At 36.4% G+C, this 19,520-nt stretch overlaps 1 protein-coding gene across 1 annotated transcript in view; it reads left to right on the top strand.

Moving 5' to 3' along the window:
* Oda (Ornithine decarboxylase antizyme) overlaps positions 1-18,964 on the top strand; it is a 28,253-nt gene extending 9,289 nt beyond the window's left edge. The window contains exons 2-7 of the mRNA XM_077443364.1: positions 14,868-14,986; positions 15,030-15,059; positions 15,152-15,264; positions 16,631-16,726; positions 16,799-16,911; positions 17,752-18,964. Coding sequence (XP_077299490.1) covers positions 14,868-14,986; positions 15,030-15,059; positions 15,152-15,264; positions 16,631-16,726; positions 16,799-16,911; positions 17,752-17,908 — 628 coding nt within the window. The 3' untranslated portion in view covers positions 17,909-18,964. The remainder of the gene's footprint in view (positions 1-14,867; positions 14,987-15,029; positions 15,060-15,151; positions 15,265-16,630; positions 16,727-16,798; positions 16,912-17,751) is intronic.
* Positions 18,965-19,520: the final 556 nt, after the last annotated feature.

The following is a 19,520-nucleotide window of genomic DNA, read 5'->3' as shown; positions in this document are numbered from 1 at the left end:
ATATGTATGTAATGTGTCCAGGTATCCGAACGGTGCGACCCCACGTTTCGGGGCATTATTTTGTTATTGTTTTGCGCAGTTGGCCTCAGAGACGCACTCTTCGCCGGGCATTGCCAAGTCGGCATTGTTTTGGATACTTGTCCCGATTTACTCGCGGCGACCGGTTGGGCTTGCCCACCGAAAATCTCGTCGAAAATTTACAGCCGTGTCTATTTTCATGCACCGAGGCGTGTTCCATCTTCACGTGGGATGTTGGATGTAGTAAAACGCACGTGTCGCGTCCTTCAGAGTGAATGAACGTACTACATGATTGCCCATTGGAAAAAGAGGCAAAACTACTTTGACGGTTTGCCGCTAGATGCAAGTTTTGGGCGTGGGTGTTGGGTTACCAAATGAAAAAAAGCTTTTAAAAAAATACAAATGGATGATAAATAACTTAAAGCCGAGTGGTACCGGGTGACTTTGTTACCCAAACGTATGTAGTTGCTTGTGGTCACCCAACTCGGGCAATCAGAATCCGCTCACCAATTCACTGGAAGAGTTTTCAATGTGTCATAGTTTTTCACTGTGTAATCGTCGGCAACTAATCACTGAGTATGGAACTAGGGGTTCCAAAAAACCGCCCGAAATAAAAAGCCGGTTGGCCGGCTTTCACCGGTTTTAGAAAAATACGATTTTTTTAAGTTTAAAATATTTATATCGAAAAAAAAATGTAAATATGTATATATTTGCATAATATATATCTATATTATGCAAAAAAAATAGTTTTTTATAAATTAAATTATGTTATGAACATTATGAACTTTCATAAGATCATTACTTTATATTATTATTACAAATATTACAAATAATAAAATTTGTATTATTTATTTATTTATTTATTTTAAACAGACCATTGTGGCATAACAGGAATTCCTAAAGCGCCACAATGGTCAAAAAATATAACACAAAAAAGAAAAAAAACAAAATAACAATTAAACATAAACATAAATACATCCATACATACATAAAAAATAGCATTTAATAATAACAGATAAAGTAAAAATATCAAATAAAATATAGCATAAGGAATGCCTTGCACCTACAGCCAGTTTCAATAAATATGTAAGAAACAACTACAAATACAAAACATCCCTGTAAGGCCCAAATGGAAGAGAGTTAATCAAAATTTCACTCATAAATCACAATCAATCATGAAAACAATGATGAGCGCAGACTACCAGATAAATGGGTTAGAGTAATTTCCGACAATTTACGCTCACTAAGGTGGAAAATATCACATTCAGTCTCGGCAGCAACGATTTCATTAAGAAGTCGGATAGCTCTTGGAATAGGAGCCATTCGAAAAAGGACTGTGCGGGCAGGAGGTACAGCCAGCAAATGATGATGTCTACCACGCACATAGTGATTAGGGACATAAAGCCCCAACTGCTCCAGCAACAACGGGCATGACGTATTACCACGTAAGAGCAGGAGAACGAAACGAATTAATGAGAAGTTTCTCCGAAGTTCAAGGGAATTATACCCAAGCATGCCCAAAAGGAAAGGAGTGGGGTAGAGATATGGGTAATACCCATATTCTTTCCTATATAGGAAACGAAGAAATGCTTTTTGCACTTTCTCAATCATCAGAGAGTAATTTGCTTCATGCGGATTCCACACAATCGCATTATACTCTAGCTTACTTCTCACAAGCGAATTGAAAAGCAAGCGAGAAGACAAAGGATTGGAGAATAATCTTGCATATCTCAAAACAAATCCAAGTCGACGAAAGGAAACGTCAGCGACTTTTTTGATATGGTTGTGAAAGGTGAGCTGAGGATCAAAAGTGATACCCAAATCGACAATAGATTCCACACGCTTCAACAAGACGGATGTACATATATCGTAAAATGGCAGATCCTAAATACGCACATATAATTAAATGATTTAAATAAGCTAGATATATTATAGATAAAGATATTTCAAAGTTGTTTTTACGCATCTGTTTTAGCTTAAAAAATCCAAAAGCAACCGTTGCAAATTTCGGAAACAAATTCATTTGAAACGGCAAATTCATTTGATCACGAACATTTTAAATCCATAATAAAAGTAGTTATGTGGCCTCAATATTTAAAGGGCAATTCCTTCGAAGAAAAATCAATTATATTTCGGAAATTCCTATGCATTTTGCCATAAATCAGTTGACTACTTTTTTTGATGTTTTCAAGTAAAAGGATTTGCGATAGATAAGGATGCTTTCTATACCTGAAGTTGGGTAGGCCATTGAAACTACATACTTTCAATAATATTTTATTGGTTTATGACCTGGTCCATTACTAAATCTCAAAGAAACCGCTCAAGAAAGAAAGTAATGTAGCTATTTTTTTGTTCAAAGAAATATACGCCTATTACCTAAGATCGTTTATACACGTTTATTTTGATCTTTCATAGAAATTTAAAATTCATAATTGTTAATTTTGAGGAAAAAAACATTAATTAAAGAAAACCTTAAAAAGCCGGTTGATCGAGCCAAAGAGCCGGTTTTCGGTTTTTTGAAAAATGGTCAAAAAGCCGGTTTTTCGGTTTCGGCTTAAACCGGTTTGGAAGCCCTAGTATGATGGAACCCTTAAATACAACGCTATACATTTGGAGGGATCGCGCCAGTCACTCAAGCAATAAAATCACGGTGACCAGACCGAATGTTGGCGATCGATACCACATAGGTGACTTCGTGGTTTGGGCAACCGGTGAGTTTCCCTGTGTGGCATGTTCCATACAACTGCATACATTTGATCTGGTCGCGCAACAAAGTCACCCATCAAGTTGCCCGCAAGTCACCTGGTGTGGCCGGGATCTTAGGATGGAGGACAATTTCATATTATTATGTGAATTCAGTTCTTTGTTTTTGTACATTGAATATTGTGTATAGTAAATTTAAATTCAAATTACTTTATTTATTTTTTAATTTAATTGATTTAATATCATTTGTTTATTTATTTTTTTGTTTATAAGCTATAGTACTTTTGCGTAGGGGTGGGTGTAGGATCCAAATGAAAGGCCAAAGTCGCTTCACAGCATTTATTGAATGATTAAGGAGGTCCACGCGCAGCCAGCGCTCGTTCCAGAATAATCTGATACGGCCTAAGTTACCTCCTTTTAAAGGACAGTTTCCTCACCACAGCTTATTCGATACGTTTGTTTATCTATTGTTGAGGCACGTACGGTCTCACGATCTCAGTCACGCACGGTCGTCACCCTTTCGTCCGGATTCTCGGAACTAGCGGGAGATGCCGCTCGACCTTATACGGGGGGTCTCCTTCTGAATGCAATTAACTGGTGCTTCTCTTTTCCACGCTAATACCATGACAGGTCACCGTAAATAGACACCATGACTATCTGTGTACGTAGCCAAACACAATACACAATGTCGGAAATCGCAAGCGTATGTATTGCTTGCAACAATCAACAATTTCGGACTGTGACAGAAACTAATTAATTATGGCAATAGCCATACCGCAATTTTATAACACTATGACAACTAAAGCCACTTCTATTATTATTTAATTTCTCTAGATACAGTAGTATACCTCGGTGGTTACGTTAATGCCTACCACCAATAGGTTCTCTTGTTCAAGCCCCGGGTTGACCTCGGTTGAAGATAATTTATTCGGATTATTTATGCAGTGCTGCTGGTCAGACTTTGCACTATATTTGTGACTCCAAGTCGATCGTTTCCTACCAGAGTTTGCCAATGTATCCTATTTCATTTTTATAACGATTCCTCATCAAATTGTCAAAAATATCCTACATACTATTGGAATGTGATTTCTCAACCTATCACTATTTTAATACCGTATTTGTCGCTCAGGGGTATAAACCCGTAATGGCATGACGGTAAAATATTAATTTAATTTAAAAAATAAATAAAAAACAAACCGCAAGCGTATGTATTGCTTGCAACAATCAACACGCTCGGGCTAGGCGAATTTGCGAGAATAGTATTTAATTACTGAAAATATTCGTTCTACTTCGCCGTTGCATTCGGAAATATCGTGAGAAATTTGTCATATTTTTATTATTAGTTATTTTTCTGAAAAACAATCTGTCGAGGCGAAAGCGCTCCATTGTTCATACAGTACGTAGTTTATTTTCTGAAAAATCTACCTTTTGTATTGGACTATGGAAAAGGAGGACAAAGGAAATGCGGGATTTTTTTTAAATATGGAGGACAAATTGAAAAGGAAGACAAGTCTTTGGATTACTGTGTGGTAAGCCTACTGTAGGGGACTGATATGAAACGTCGACCCTATCCGTTCACAATAAAGGGTCTTAGGTCTGGCCTGTTCGGTCATTGTGCGACCCCGTTTGACGTATGCGAGTGAACGCCCGCATTATCGTTCATACTCGTTGCTTGAATAAATTATTTTGTTGTGTGTGTGTGTGCGACTTGCGCAACACGCAACTTTCTAGTGGAAAATATGTGTTTTGCATACGATTGACCAATATGTGGCGAGTTCAATTTTACTCATTTATATACGATCATTTCGGCAGATGTTTGCTTAAAAGTGTGTGAAACAAATATTGGCGAATAAGTGCCCAGCTCCGTTTGGGATAACCGATGCTACCACCCACTCTTTATTTATAGTCAAAAATCGCAGACACTTTGAATCGTACGGCACGCCATGCCTAGGTAGACTCCAGCTGTGGTGGGCGTATCCTCATGTCGTGTTAATTAAAATATGGGAATCATCGTTGTCGATCGCTAGCAAACCTATGTAATTACATACAAGGATAAAACACTTCAGGATTGAGTTTTGTCCTGGATCGCGACAGCATAGATTAGGCGTGCTAACGTTTTTTTACACGTGCAAAACTATCTAATTAATCTCTCTAACGACAATGAAAACAATTGAAATTTCTATCGGGGGCCAAACCAAGCAAGCTGGCAAAGTTTCTAAGTGATCGGAAGAGTTTAGGAAGGGGTGTCTTACAAACGAACGAAGTGAAACTAATATTTATTTACATATTAGCCACAGTGACATTACAGAATTCTCTAACGCGTCACTGTGACCAGATATATGTAAAAGCATGATATAAATACTATATATAAGAAAATTAGCGAGACATCTATGCTATAGATAATACATTTTTGAAATCATATTCAAATGACATAGTCGGTAGTTTGGTTTTTGCCTATTTGATGGAGGAACCGCTTCAACAATGAAATCAGATAAATTGGCAAACTCTAATAGGAAACGATCGACTTTGAGTCACAAATATCCAAGTCTGACCCACAGCATTACAGATTATACTCGGAATAAATTATTTTTCAATCTCGATCAACTTACAAGATTGAACCACGCAACCACCGAGCCATGCTGCTGGCTAATATAAAACCTTTAAAAAAATTAATTAGCGTGAAAAGAGTAACTTTTACCACTGATAAAATTTTAACTTGTTGGTTGCAAAGGGGCGGTAGAAAGCCGCATTTGGATAGCTGGCTGTCATCGCTTCGATCTGACACAAGATTCATGAGTTCGTTTATGATTAAACTCATCTAGCTTCATGTTGGAGACATTGGCTTACATCAATTTTAGCCAACCCCTGTATGTCGGTAAGATATCAAAGCGATCTAAAAAGTGGAAGTGGTTCAAAATCAGATCACAAATTTTTGACGAGCAGAAATGTCACTGAACTAACAGAGTGGAGCTAATAAAAAGCTTGTAAAAGAACACGTTCTGGGTGCCAATTTGTGTGTCTGCGCCCTAATGCTGTTAGATTAGAATTCGGACTTGTCCCACCAGCTGATTAAACATCAGATGGCAATTAGATCTTCAATCGTATGATTTAGTCGACTCAGATTTTTCATATGACTGCCAATCTACGAGTGCTATTTCAACGTCACTTTATTGAATCGACAGATCTTTCTTGATAACCTTTCTACTTGGGGTCTTCCACTCTCGGAAAGCTTCACTTAATTTTTCCAACTTGCAGTATTTGACCATATTTATCTTATTTCATAGAACACGAACACTCGCCTTTACAGATCGCTCCAATGCGACGAGTGCACTTACTTATGCAAATAGAATACAATCAATATACATACATAAGCATTTTATACAAAGCGAATTCACACAAACATCCACGGTGACATATATGGAGAAATTTTTGCAGCATTTTATAATCAAATTGACGAACATCAAGACGGTGAATAACTTGAGATGAGCAAGAGAGATAGGAAAAGGAGGTGCCAATTTTTCAATGAAATCAGAAAAATGAGCAAATTCTGATAAGAAACGATCGACCTGGAGTCACAAACCAATATCTGGCCTGCAGCAGAACTGCAGTGGGACTCGATCGCGTTACCACTCTGCTCAAAAGCATAATATGATAACTACTAACTAGTCCACGCCCCTGTTTTTGAATGCTGTATGTATTCGAATTATATTATTGCTATATAATAGAATTCGTGCCTTCGCTTTCAAGTCATGGTAAATGTGAATAACAGAAGGCTTTAAATGTCGAAATCCTGGAATTCGGTGTTATTTTTAGACTGATTATATATAAACATGTCTACCGCTATTCATTGCCAAAGGTTATTTATTTTGGGCGTAGGAAAGTTCTTACTCACATTGGCCGAGTACGCACATTTACCGGCGCACAAAAATCGGAGAATTCTCTCGTAAACATTTCTATGACGTCACGCTTTAAAATTACACCGAAATCATTTATATTTAACACATTTTGCCACGTGACGCTCGCTTTGTACATATGAAAATGTATGTACATATATATGTATGTTCAACTTGGCAATAACAACTTATTATATTATACTTCCGCGACGAGAAATTTGTTTGACTTCATCAATCAATGCTCGGTTTTGATCTTTGGAACTGACAAATGTGAAATATACAATTGAGTATTAATTTGTGACTACAATTTTTTTTACATTGGCGAATTGGTGTCATATATTTTTTTTGACCGATGATTTGATCGTTCTATGTTCATATTAGGCATCTTCTCAGATATCTTTGGATGAAAATTGCTCGCTGATATTGATAATATCCCGTCAAAACGGTCACATTCTAGTATGTTTGTCAGTTGTATGCACAATTCGTACATCAAACAGCTAGAAGGATAGGTTTTTGAGCTCTTTTTCCTATTACGCTGTACATATAATATAATACTGTTGCGTAGAGGTGGGTGGAGGATCCAAGTAAGAGGCCAAAGTCGTTTCACAGCATTTATTGGTGATTACGGAGATACACACACTGGCAGTGTTCCGTCCAGAATGTCTTGATATGGTCTAAGTACCTTCTTATAAAGGACAGGTCGCTCAGGGCATCTTCGACATCTGGTTACTTCTCCATTATTTAGTCACGTACTCGTATGTGCAGTCCCACGCTATGGCGTTGTCAGTTCTAAGAACTCCACGGGAATGCGACCGAGTGCCGCTATCGCCGCTAAGTACTCTCATTGTTTGCCGACTTGCACTTAAGCCTGGAGATAATCCTCGAAACCAATTATAACGGCGGCTTCTTTTAGCATACGCTACAATACTATGATTACTAACAAAATTAATTAAAAATTGTAAAATAGAAAATGATCAGTAAATCAATAACTATTAAAATAGATTGTGAACATAATTTAGTAATAATAAAAAGCATTTAAAAATCAAATCAAACAGCTAGAAGTGGCCAAATAGGCGTGCCACCTTGTGGCACTTACGAACATTTCAGGTGGCAAAAGTATTGAAAATTGAGTATAGAAGATTTTAAGACGCTTATTTTCATTATTCAAAAGAAGAAAAACACCATCAGAACCAAAAAATGCATATTAATTACATATAAAGTGTAAAAAATTTTACTGCGGCGCACTTTTGTATATTGAAATATACATTTTTGTATATTATAATAATTTACCCTTATTATAATAATTTAGCCCTTATTTTAATATAAATTATGGATTACGTACACATTTTATTTTTTTATCACCCCAATTTGTACGGGATTTGTTTTTACAAATTTTGCCGCCCTACTAAACAAATATAATTAATTAGTGAGACTATTATTTCTACCTTGCCTTTGTATTTATAATTCAATTAAAAGTTGACATTTTTATTTTTATGAAAAACAATCTTTTAAAAAAAAATACTCCATTGCTTACACAGTATATTTTTATCTTTTGCATTGGACTATAGAAATAGAGGACAAAATAAATTTGGGAGACAAGTTGAAAAGGAAGACATGTCTTTTTTGGATTCCCCTTCTTCTCCCCCCCCCCCTCCCTTGTAAGCGGTATGGAAATTATTTTTAAAATTTTTGTCACGTCTATACAAAGATAGTCGATCATTGGCATTCATTAATTTTAACAAAAAACGGTAGTGGACTTCGAACAACGCAAGCAACTGAGACTCATGCTAGAACTGAACGTTTTGAGTGTTACAGATTGAAAAAAGACGAATTCGTCACCGCTGGCAGACGGGAATTTGCAGGCATCGCTTACCATTTTTTTATTTCATAGAACATTCCCCTTTACAGGTCGCTCCAAAGCGATGAGTGCACTAATACAGATACAACAAAATCAATCAATGTACATTTTGCAATGCATTGTATACAATGCGAATTCATACAAACATTCACAGTGACATCTATGGAGAAATTTTTGCAGCATTTTATAATCAAATTGCGAATCTCAAGACGCTGAATAATTTGAGATTAGCAAAAGAGATGCCACAATTTTACAAGAACCGTTTCAATGAAAACCAGATTAATTGGCAAACTATGATAAGAAACGATCGACCTGTAGTCACAAACTAAGATTTGGCCAGCAGCGGGACTCCAGTGGAACTCAAACCCGTGATCACTAGTCTACCCCGCTGGTCAGGCCAGGCCCCAGATTTATACTCTCTCCCCCCTCCTCTCCTCGGCCCTGATTTCTGGCAACATTATAACATATTTGAATCAGAATATTTACATTTTGAGATGACTCTTAGGGCAAAATCACACAGTGTGGGATGTGGGACGTGGGTTTTTTGGGTTTTGAACTCGGTTCTCCTACATATCTTCAAATATGGGATACACCATTATCGATCAAAGGATAAAATCTTACCGAAAATGGTCCAAAGGGTCGTTTTGGTATATATTACTGTCAAGCAAGGATAAACACTACTGTTGCGTAGGGGTGGGTGGAGGATCCAAGTAAAAGGCCAAAGTCGTTTCACAGCATTTATTGGTGATTAAGGAGATACACGCACTGGCAGTGCTCCGTCCAGAATGTCTTGATATCGCCTAATTACCGCCTTATAACGGATAGGTCACTCGACGTCCGGTTTGTTTACCTATTGTTATGGTCACGTACTCGGATATGTATTCCCACGACACTCAGCCCCACGGTATCGGTCACTTCTGAGAACTCCACGGGAATGCGACCGAGTGCCGTTACTACGCCAATTCCGTGGCCATTGTTTAGCTTACTTGCACTTAGTTTGCAGATAATCCTCGAAACCAATTATAACGGTCGCACAGTGTCAGGGATGCAACTAGGCCTAATCCGATTGCACTTAACCGGCGGCTCTTTTTAGTATACGTAACACTACTATACAATTTCAACGAAACAGCTCAAATGTTTCATTTTGAAAAGATGGTACCATGAACGCCATATTGTCGCATCCAACAACATACATATATATGTACATACATAGTATATAAACTAATGCTTCGTATTCGCACTCCAAACAGTTTTTCAAATAAATAGCGTGTCACGTAACTTATTCCGTACTATTAAAAAAAAAAATTAATAATTTGTGTGTACGAATTCGTATTAAACGCTCGTGTGGCTCAGACCTAATTGAACGAGTAAATAAATAAACAGACTTCGAACTTCCATTTTGGACTGGATAGGGAGAGTGAGAAGGTTCAATATTGGATCAACTATGTGTGTACTCATTATATAATATATTTTCGTTTCGTTTAAAACCCCCCCTAACCCACCCTCCACCCGTATCGCGTGTATCACGAAAAGTCTGCTACGTATCGTTTCAAAACCTTGAGTTTTCAATTTATTCTTCATACATATTTATTTTGTGTACGTATGTATGTATGTATGTACGTATTATTGAATTTATTCCCATTTTAAATTAAACCGTCGATGGAAGGTCGTCGGTGTTTTGTAAAATGGAACAAGGCTCTTGTGTGTGCATACATATGTACATACATATGTTAGTGTATGTATGTATTGAATTTTGCATCCAACGTTGGGTTCTACTCGTATATGGTACATATTTTTTATGTATGGTTGTCGGCAGTTTGTAGGAACGTTGCCAAATGTTTGACCTGATCGTTTGATTTCATTCATGCATATGTTGCATTGGGTGTTTGTTCTTTTGACGTCTCACTTCATATATGCATGTAGTGGCAGGCGTTTCCCGGAATAGCTGCTGATGGGATGTTGACTTCTCCGTGGCCAAGTTACCAAGTTCCGCTCGTCTCCTTCAGAAGGGTTTGCACTTTTAGCAGCTGTCAACAATTTCAATCTAACTATATCTACGTCCCTGTAGTGTGCCTCGGCCATCTTAATTGAGGGATCAGTATATATCGTTATACCTTGGGAATCAGTGGAGTTTTGAGTTTCGTCATTTTTTGTTGTTGATTAAAAAATTATTAGCGGTAATTAATTGCTGCTTCTTGATTCGGATTCGGCTACCGCTCGTTCGTTGGTGTTGACATTTTTTTGGTCAACCATTTGAATGCTGATCAACGCCGATCGGCGTTTTGCATTGAAAAATAAAAGGAATTGAACATGGGTCGTGTAATCCGTAGCAATTTTTATAAAGACTGGTTTACACCGGAATTTCTGATTTTATAACCAACATAAATGGGAGCGAATTCATAAATATACAAATACAATCTCAAATTAACTCATGCAACCAGTGGTGTAGTGCTAAATAAAAAAACTACCAGGGCGGTGTTTAATTTTTACGACCCCCCCCCCTCGCTTTTTTGACCTGGCCCGACTACACCACTGCATACAACCATATATATATATATAGCCATATAGGCTAAAGTGTGATGCCGTATAATTGTTTTCTCAAAGGACAGTGGATATCGTGACGACTTTTAAAAAACAATAACAATATTTTTTTTCGCTCGTAAGCAAAGAAATTATAATATTTCTCTGGTCGTAAATAAATGCGTATCGAACGTAATTCAAAATATTGTTGTAATTCAAAACATCAATGCTGGTCTAATTTTAACTCAATCTCGAAAATTTATTTAAATTGTATACGTTCTGTTTTAACTTTCAATATTTAATTTGAATTTTATTATAATAATGATTATTTTATTTTGATATTTGAATTTAATTTTAATATAATAATAATATTTTTAATTTAATTTTTTTTATTTCGATATTTTGTACGCTACTGGTTTTAGCTAAGTTGGTCTGTGGTGTCTAGAGGTAGGATAGCCAAGGTCCCGCTCATTATTCCATTGTTGTAAATCCTTTGTAAATGATTGCATTGTTAAAGGTTCGGCAAACCTTTAACAATGCATTTACAACATTTGAACAATACGCGGCACGCTCTGGGTCCGGGTTTTAGTGGTGTCCTTCGTTGGCTTGGTGCGTACGCACTATAAGGGCGAAATTACACAGCGCGGTATGTGGGACGTTTTTTTTAGATAGTTTTAGGTAAAAGTCGGAATTCTCGACAGGGCGGACCCTCTAGGCTCGGAAGCGAGGCTCGGTCAACCCGCTCCTTCCTGTCATTGGTTGCTCTTGGCGAGTACTCCGTGCCCTGAATTAACTCAACTTTTACCTGATGAAATACTCCGACATATACTGCCTGGTTCGCATATAATTTCGGACGGACGTCAATATTCCGAATTTCGGTAAAAGTGGTTATAATTTCGTGGATCCAAATGATATTAATGTGCGCGCGCAGAATACGGGAGGAAAAGCATGTTCCTCTTGTTCCTGTTGTATCCTGCTCGCGCAAATTAAGTGAGTATGTACCGTTTACCATGCACCATTTTTTTTTGATCTTTGCCTTCCGATATTTGTGTTTTCTGTAATTTAACATTCTGTCTCGTCACGTAGACCCGACCGCCGTCTAACATGTTTTTTCTGTATGTTTAAAACTATCTAAAAAAAAATATCCCACGTACAACATACCGCATCCCGCGCTGTGTGTTCGCGCCCTTAGTCGCACGCTATATACATACATTGGATTGACTACAGTGACCTTTCTAGGGAGACTCCGAAACTGAACCAACCCAAGCTCAGCACAGCTGGTGGTACACTTTTCTCCTTTGGAGTTGGTTTCAAACTTTAAACAGTTGAAAACGTCGAATTTTCCAGAAACTTTCCTTAATTGCGCGTCAATTAAACGAAGGTTGTATGAAACGAATGCATGCAGAGATAAATATACATATGTATGTATGTTGTAGTAGATAAATTGCAATATGTCGATTTGAGCGCGATACGACAATGTCAAGTGTGGTTTTGGCATAAATTGGCCGACGCGAGTCTCCGACGTCAGTTGCTTTGCAATCGTTACCGAGTTAGGTCGCATCTGCACTCGTGCACTCTCCTGGTCCGCCATCTTTCTTTCGCTCGTTCTCTGCCGACTGTTCCGCAGAAACTTCTTCAACTCGAAGTTCTCATCCTCGCCGTCAAAATGGTTATGCTCGTGTTAAATAATCATTGTGAAAATTTAGAGACTGCCTCTATGTATAGGTAAACAACAGTGTACTAAGTGACCCATGCGTATAATATGTTATACATGTGATATACATATACATATATATATATATATATATATATATATATGTATATATATATATATATATATATATATATATATATATATATATATATATATATTCCTTCTGCTCAAATCGTCTTGTGTTACATAATTGAGAGTTTCTTTTGTGAAGTATGTTAAATGGAGTGGCGGTTTTGACCTCCACATGTTGCTCACGTGGCTATCTGCTGTCGCAATAGGAATAGCTGCTGATGACGCACTCGTATTTGTGTGTTTTGTTGTATCCACTGTAATCGCCTTTGATGTATCGTCTGATAAATGTTGTTGATTTGCCTTATCTTTTATTTTTTGGTATTTTAAAATGTTCATTTTTATTCTAATCATGGATTAAATTTAAGATTTGTTATGTTGTTGAATGCGGAATCGGTCCGCCATTTTGTTTTTTTTTATTGTTTCAATTTAAAATGGTTGATAAGTGATTGATTGTTTTTTAAGGTGTGATTTATGTATTGTTATTGCTCAGTGGGTTTTAAATGGATTTGAGTTGCATTTTTTTGTTGTTGTTCTTGGAATTGTTTGGAAGTTTTTTTGATTTGATCAACATCTGTGTCAATAAATGTGTGTAATTGGATGTAAGCAGATGTTTTATATTCTGCAATGAATATTTGAATCGTTTTGGAAATGTTGTTTGTGACAAAGTGCAGTCACCGAGTGTAGGTAGAATTATTTAGAATAATTGTAGTGCATTCGAATAGCTGTTGTTCGTATGAAATGCATACACGACTCGGACAGATTTATTATCAGCTAAATGGAAAAATGTTGTATGCGGCTATTTTTAGATTTGTTTTGTACACATTTTAAAGTAAATATGTGTGGATAGATTAAAACAAACTCAAATCTTAGCAGTGGTTGAACGATTTTTATATACATACATTAGTTTTGGTAAATTTCCTTTTCTTTGTCGATCATTTTAATGAACTTTTATTTGTTTTTTGTCATGACTTGATAGTCAAAGTTGCTTTAATAGCATTAAAAGTTTCGTAAAGCAGTAGCAATACTGAATCAACTCTTTAGTTTTGCTCGACGAATTTCGGAAGAGGAACATCTACATACGACGGAGCTGCTATGGCGGCTTCCGCAGTGGAAGAGTTTGAATGGCGGGGGTTGTCGCAGTGTTTTCAACTCATGTTTTGTTTATAATCAATATGTATAATGATGGTATTTGGTAATTACGTACAAAAGTTTCATCTTAGGCGGCCGGTAGTGGTAATTATGGTCGAGGTTAATATATAATGGATAAATAAATATATAAACTTTTAGTGTCAATGTTTTGAAAAAATATTGTAATACTGTATGTTTCTGTTTTTAATAAATTATTATATACTAGTATTTTTATCTGGCTTCGCTCGGTATCTGAAATATAAACCGCTTAAACATGGCCAATCTAATGTATATGTTGATATGAGGATTATTTAGTTTCCAAAAGATAAGTATTAGCATTGGAAATAATTTGAAATGATCCTCAAATAGATTTGTAACTGTTTAAAGCCGTAAATCTAAAAATCAGTTTGGAAAGACGATATTGATAACGATGATCCAAAAGAAGAATCATCAAATAAAATTAACCATCTTATGCTAACTTGAACCATGGAAGTATCCACTTCAAAATATCTACAGTAGAATCTTAATTTGAATTGAAAAAACAAACACACAAACAGTGAATTCTCAACTCGGAGCTCAAATTTTAGAAACCACAAAATGAAGAAGTCGAAGAGTGTTTTTTCATGTGGTTCATTTGGTCTGCTATTCTTATATTTTTAATACCAGATTGATTGTAACTTAAAAACTGTCGATTATCCGCATTAGGAACCATTTCAATCCTCATACGCGTCAATAATTGAATAAATAAATAAAATAGATAAGCGTTAACAATGAATACATGTAACTTAAACAAATTATTGCTGTCCTCATCATTGTATCGCCGCAAATTACCGCTTATCTCTTACGATGACACATATGCTATTTTCAGTCTGTTATCAGTCGATTAAGCACGAAGGCGAACTTCGTCTTCTATGCACGTCGATGTAAATTTTAATGTATATGTATTTTTTTGATTTTGCAGTAGTAGTTCAGACTCTCAGCAGTCCAGTTTCATGATGGGAGGCAACAAGCGCTCCGCCGCTTCTGCGGGGGCCGCCGAATGTTTTTCAGTGTGCCTGGGCGCCGGGCCTCTGTGGTGGTCCTGATGTCCCTGCCGAGCCCTCGCAACCACCTCCGCTCGCACTAACTCCACCTCCACTCGACCATCATCCGTGTAAGTCCACGTGCTGCATCACTATAATATGCTTGTAAGATTTGTTCGTTGTGCCGACCGATTGGCTGATTGTGCTTCCGCTCTTTTTGCAGGGAATGCAGCCGCTTGGAATTCTGAGGAGGCCGCTGCATCTACTCCATCAACACCAGAAACACTCATATCTCCTTTGGCCAGCGACGCCGATGCAATTCAATACAGAGAAGAGGTGCGTACTATAAACAATGCTCATGTCCCACTTAACCCTTTTGAATGCTGACCAACGCCGATCGGCTTTTTGCCAACAAGCAAAGCATGTACAAAGTAATCAAGAATACTACCCGCTAAGCCTTTCCAGGTGGCATTGAATAGAAATGCATTGAACATGGGTCGTGTAGTCCGTGTCAGTGATTATAAAGACTGGTTTACACCGGAATTTCTGAATTTATAACCACTGAAGAATTTCCCGATGTAAATCCCTAGCTGCTGAGTATTTTAGTTTGTGGCTTTGCATTTAGATTGTGAGCATTACATTTTAACAACAATGAAGAAGATGGAACTAGTTTTGGAAAAATACATTCATTAATAGACGTCTTTGGCTTATTTTATATTGTTGCAAGATATAATAGAGAGTCTAAACACACCTTTACAAAACTCGAAATCCTCGGCGGTAGTTATCTAGGGTTTGTTTGGATTAGCTTCAATTTTTATACCTGCTTTCTATTGGATTTCTAAATAATTCTAGTTGGTAATGTTGGAGAAATTTTCAGCGTGGTGGGCTTTCAACAGAAAAGACGTCGGCACTCAAATGGTTAAGTCGTTTAAAAGTTATATTGGATTGGTTTTAAATGTATAGAAAACGAATATATGTATATTGGAACTGTATAATACTGTTGCGTAGAGGTGGGTTCAGGATTCAATTGAAAGGCCAAAGTCACTTCACAACATTTATAGAAGGATTCCAGAGGTTCACACGGAACCACCGCTCACTGTGTGTACCTCCTTATAAAGGACAAGTTGCTCAGCATAGCTTCCCCGATCCATTAGGGCCCGGCCGCACCGTGCAACTTTGTCGGCCGACTAGTCGCGCGACACGAAAAAGTGTGCGACAAACAAGTTGACGGGTGCGACACGTCCCATCTACCTGCATGCATTGGTCTGGTCGCCCTCAACCAAGTTGTTCACGAGTTGAGCGGTGCGGCCCGGCCCTTAATGTGACTATTGCACTTGAAAGTCTACCCTGGCGAGTCTATTGTTTAGGCACCCACTCGCCCAGGTCTGTGGGAAATCCAGCGTGTCCTCTGTTCGGGTACTTACTGAGTCCCGTTAGCATAATCTTGGGTCTCTATTGCTCACCCACGAATACACTAAGACAGTGGATACTCTCTCTCTCTATCTCATGTTCCCATGTTACAAAAGTTTTTTTATTTACATAATGTACTTTTGAAAGTTTTGAATAACTATAAAATAGCATGTATGATGTCTATTTTAAAGCAATATATTGAATGTTCAAGTCAAAGTCAATGTGAAATTACTATTTTAATATGTGGATCATAATCTTTATATTTATCTAATGTTGGAACGTTTGATTTCAGGTGATCACCAAAATCGTTGAATTGAAGGACGTCAAACCCGTGAAGATCAATTTTAGCATCTATTTGACAGAGACCACACACAGTCTTTGGGAAACTGTGAGTTTGATCTTTCATTCGAGGATTTCAATTGATTTTGTGGATTGAGACTTACCATTTATTTATTTCAAGGTCCTACACGATAAGACACTTTACATGACAGTCCCACCAGTACTCAGCAACGGTTCAAAGGAATCTTTCATCACTCTTTTGGAGTTCGCTGAGGAAAGACTCGGATGTTCAAGGTCAGTATATATGTATGTTACAGTCCAAGCGCTCGTTCCGGTTCGTTCATGAACATATACTAGTTTTTTCAAAGCTAACTACTAGCTAACAGTCAAAAGCTATCTTCACATAGACTTGATGAAGCTTTTAGCTGTCAAAACGCCAGGTATTAAAAAGGGAAATCCTATGGAAACCTCGATAAAACGTTGCTATAATTCCTAGGTTAAGCATACATACATAGAAGATGGGTCAAACGATTGAGAATACTGAAACTTCTTTTGTGTTATATATTTATTTATTTTATTTTTAGATATATACCAGGAAGGCCTAACAGGTGAACCCCAATGCGCCTTCCTGGATAATTAATTACAAATTTTTTATTACATAAATCGCTGTATTTTGAGAGGCTGAAGAACACGAAATTAACAATTAATTTATTAATGAATCAATCCATAGAGACATCTATGGATTTAGACTTTAGACATAAATTTTTACATATTGTACATAAATCAAATTCAGATATTTGTGACATAACGGGTAGAATGTTTTGGAGGAACCGCTTCAACAATGAAATCAGAAATATTGGCAAACTCTGATAGGAAACGGTCGACTTGGATGCAAGAATATCCAATTCTGACCAGCAGTATTAAAGATTAGCACGGGATCGAACCTGTTAACCTCTCAATGCTAAACATAAACCCAACCACCGAGCCACACTGATGTTATAACTGGCCAGATTGCTTTGTGTATGAACAAACTAATATGTTCATGAATGAACGAAATATACGCTTGAACTCTAGCATATTATGTATGTTCTATTTTGTGTTATAGTGATGTTAATTGGGCGTTTAAATTTTTAGATGTGTTCTCTGCGTGCGCAAATCGCGGCCAGATCGTGCCGCTTTGCTGCGTGCATTCATGTTCATGGGTTTCCAACTCCTCGGCCCCGACGGATTGGGAGCTTCGGCTCCGACTGACCGTCCTGACTACCTCTACATGGTGTACGTTATGGAGTAGACAGCATGCGGACTCCGCTAAAGCGCCGAGCGCGTACCACCCTACCATGGAAAATGCCCCTCGATAGTCGTGTCAAGATTTCGAAGATCCTTATTGTTTTTTGTTTTTTTTTTTTCTTTTAAACGTAAATATTTTTGTTACTCGAGTGATCGTTAAATTTGTGCAAGTGTAAACGTTCTTATTCAGATCCGAATGAGTTTTAAAATGTGTTTGGAGCATTTAAATTTATATAAAAGAGTTATTTTGTGCAAATTTAAAGTACACTGTTAAACGACGCATTTTCCTTAGTGTAGTACGACTCGTCGTGCCAGCGGCGAAATATTCTCCAAAATAATCTACAGTTGCGAAAAAAAATTGTATTCTAATTTAATAGATCTTCAAAAGTGTGATCCAAATTAGTATGCAATATCACTTAAATAAATAAAATTATTCACACCTATAACCTATTGTGTATGCGGAGGAAAAAATTGTAAAAAAAAATGTTCAAAAAAAAAAAGTCGAAAAATATCAAAAATGTAAAAAAAAAATTATAAAATTTTATAAAACTAAAAAATATTGTAATTGCTATTTTTATTTTGTTTAATTGATTACTTAACGATTTAGTTTTGAATCACTGAATGTCTTTCATGTTTATGAGACGTTCGCGCATTATCGGCATTTCAAAAAAGAATATTGTGTATGATTTATGTGTATTTTGCATTTTTTAATATATATATATATTATTATCTGACATGTAAGAATCCTGATTGAAGTATACTAAATGTATTATTATTATGCGTATTGGTGCTGTGATTATTTTTCTTTTCATTTACAGACACGTCAGAAGAAAAAAAAAATAATAAATAAAAAAAATGCACACTACTATTATTACACACTCTATACACAATAAAACTGTCGATAATAATAATTATTATTTTTTATTACTACTGTAATTATTTTAGCCCGTATAAATTTGATTTGTAATTTTCAGCGATTGCTTATAGAGAACGTGTGTGGTATGAAAAAAACTACTGTGTTAAAATGAAAAATGTGTACCTTATTATGTTGACAATAAAACATTGTTGATAGTTATATATATATTTTAATAATATTAAATTCAAAAAAATTATTGATTTTTTTTCGTTTTATTATTTTTTTTATAAATCACTACAACAATCGGTACATAAATTTGAAGGAATAATAAAAATCGAGTCACAAAATTGAATCATTCCATTGTGTGATATATGATGGAGACATGTTTTCTCAACCACACTCTACTTAATTTAATAATACATGATGAAGCAATCGATTCGATAATATTTTTTGCGTATTTTATACATTTCCACTGTCTCAGTATTTGATCACTTATATACGATGAGCACATCATTTATTAATTTGTATTATTTTTCGTTTGTTTTTTTTATACGATTATTATTTTATTTATTTTCACCGATAACATTTATATATTCAAATATTATTTGTGGTAAGTTTACGTATCATTTTTGATATTTAGTTTAACGTTTAAGATGAATTGTACGTAGTTTGCGTAGGACTTGCATTATTACAATGTTACGCTATATTATTATTGTATTCATGGTATGATTACATTTCTTCTTATTTCGTTTTTTAGTCG

This window comes from Arctopsyche grandis, chromosome 12 (genome assembly GCF_051622035.1).
Source record: "Arctopsyche grandis isolate Sample6627 chromosome 12, ASM5162203v2, whole genome shotgun sequence".
Lineage (NCBI taxonomy): Eukaryota > Metazoa > Arthropoda > Insecta > Trichoptera > Hydropsychidae > Arctopsyche > Arctopsyche grandis.
The sequence above is the reverse complement of the archived record's forward strand: the minus strand, read 5'-3'. Positions and strand labels throughout refer to the sequence as shown.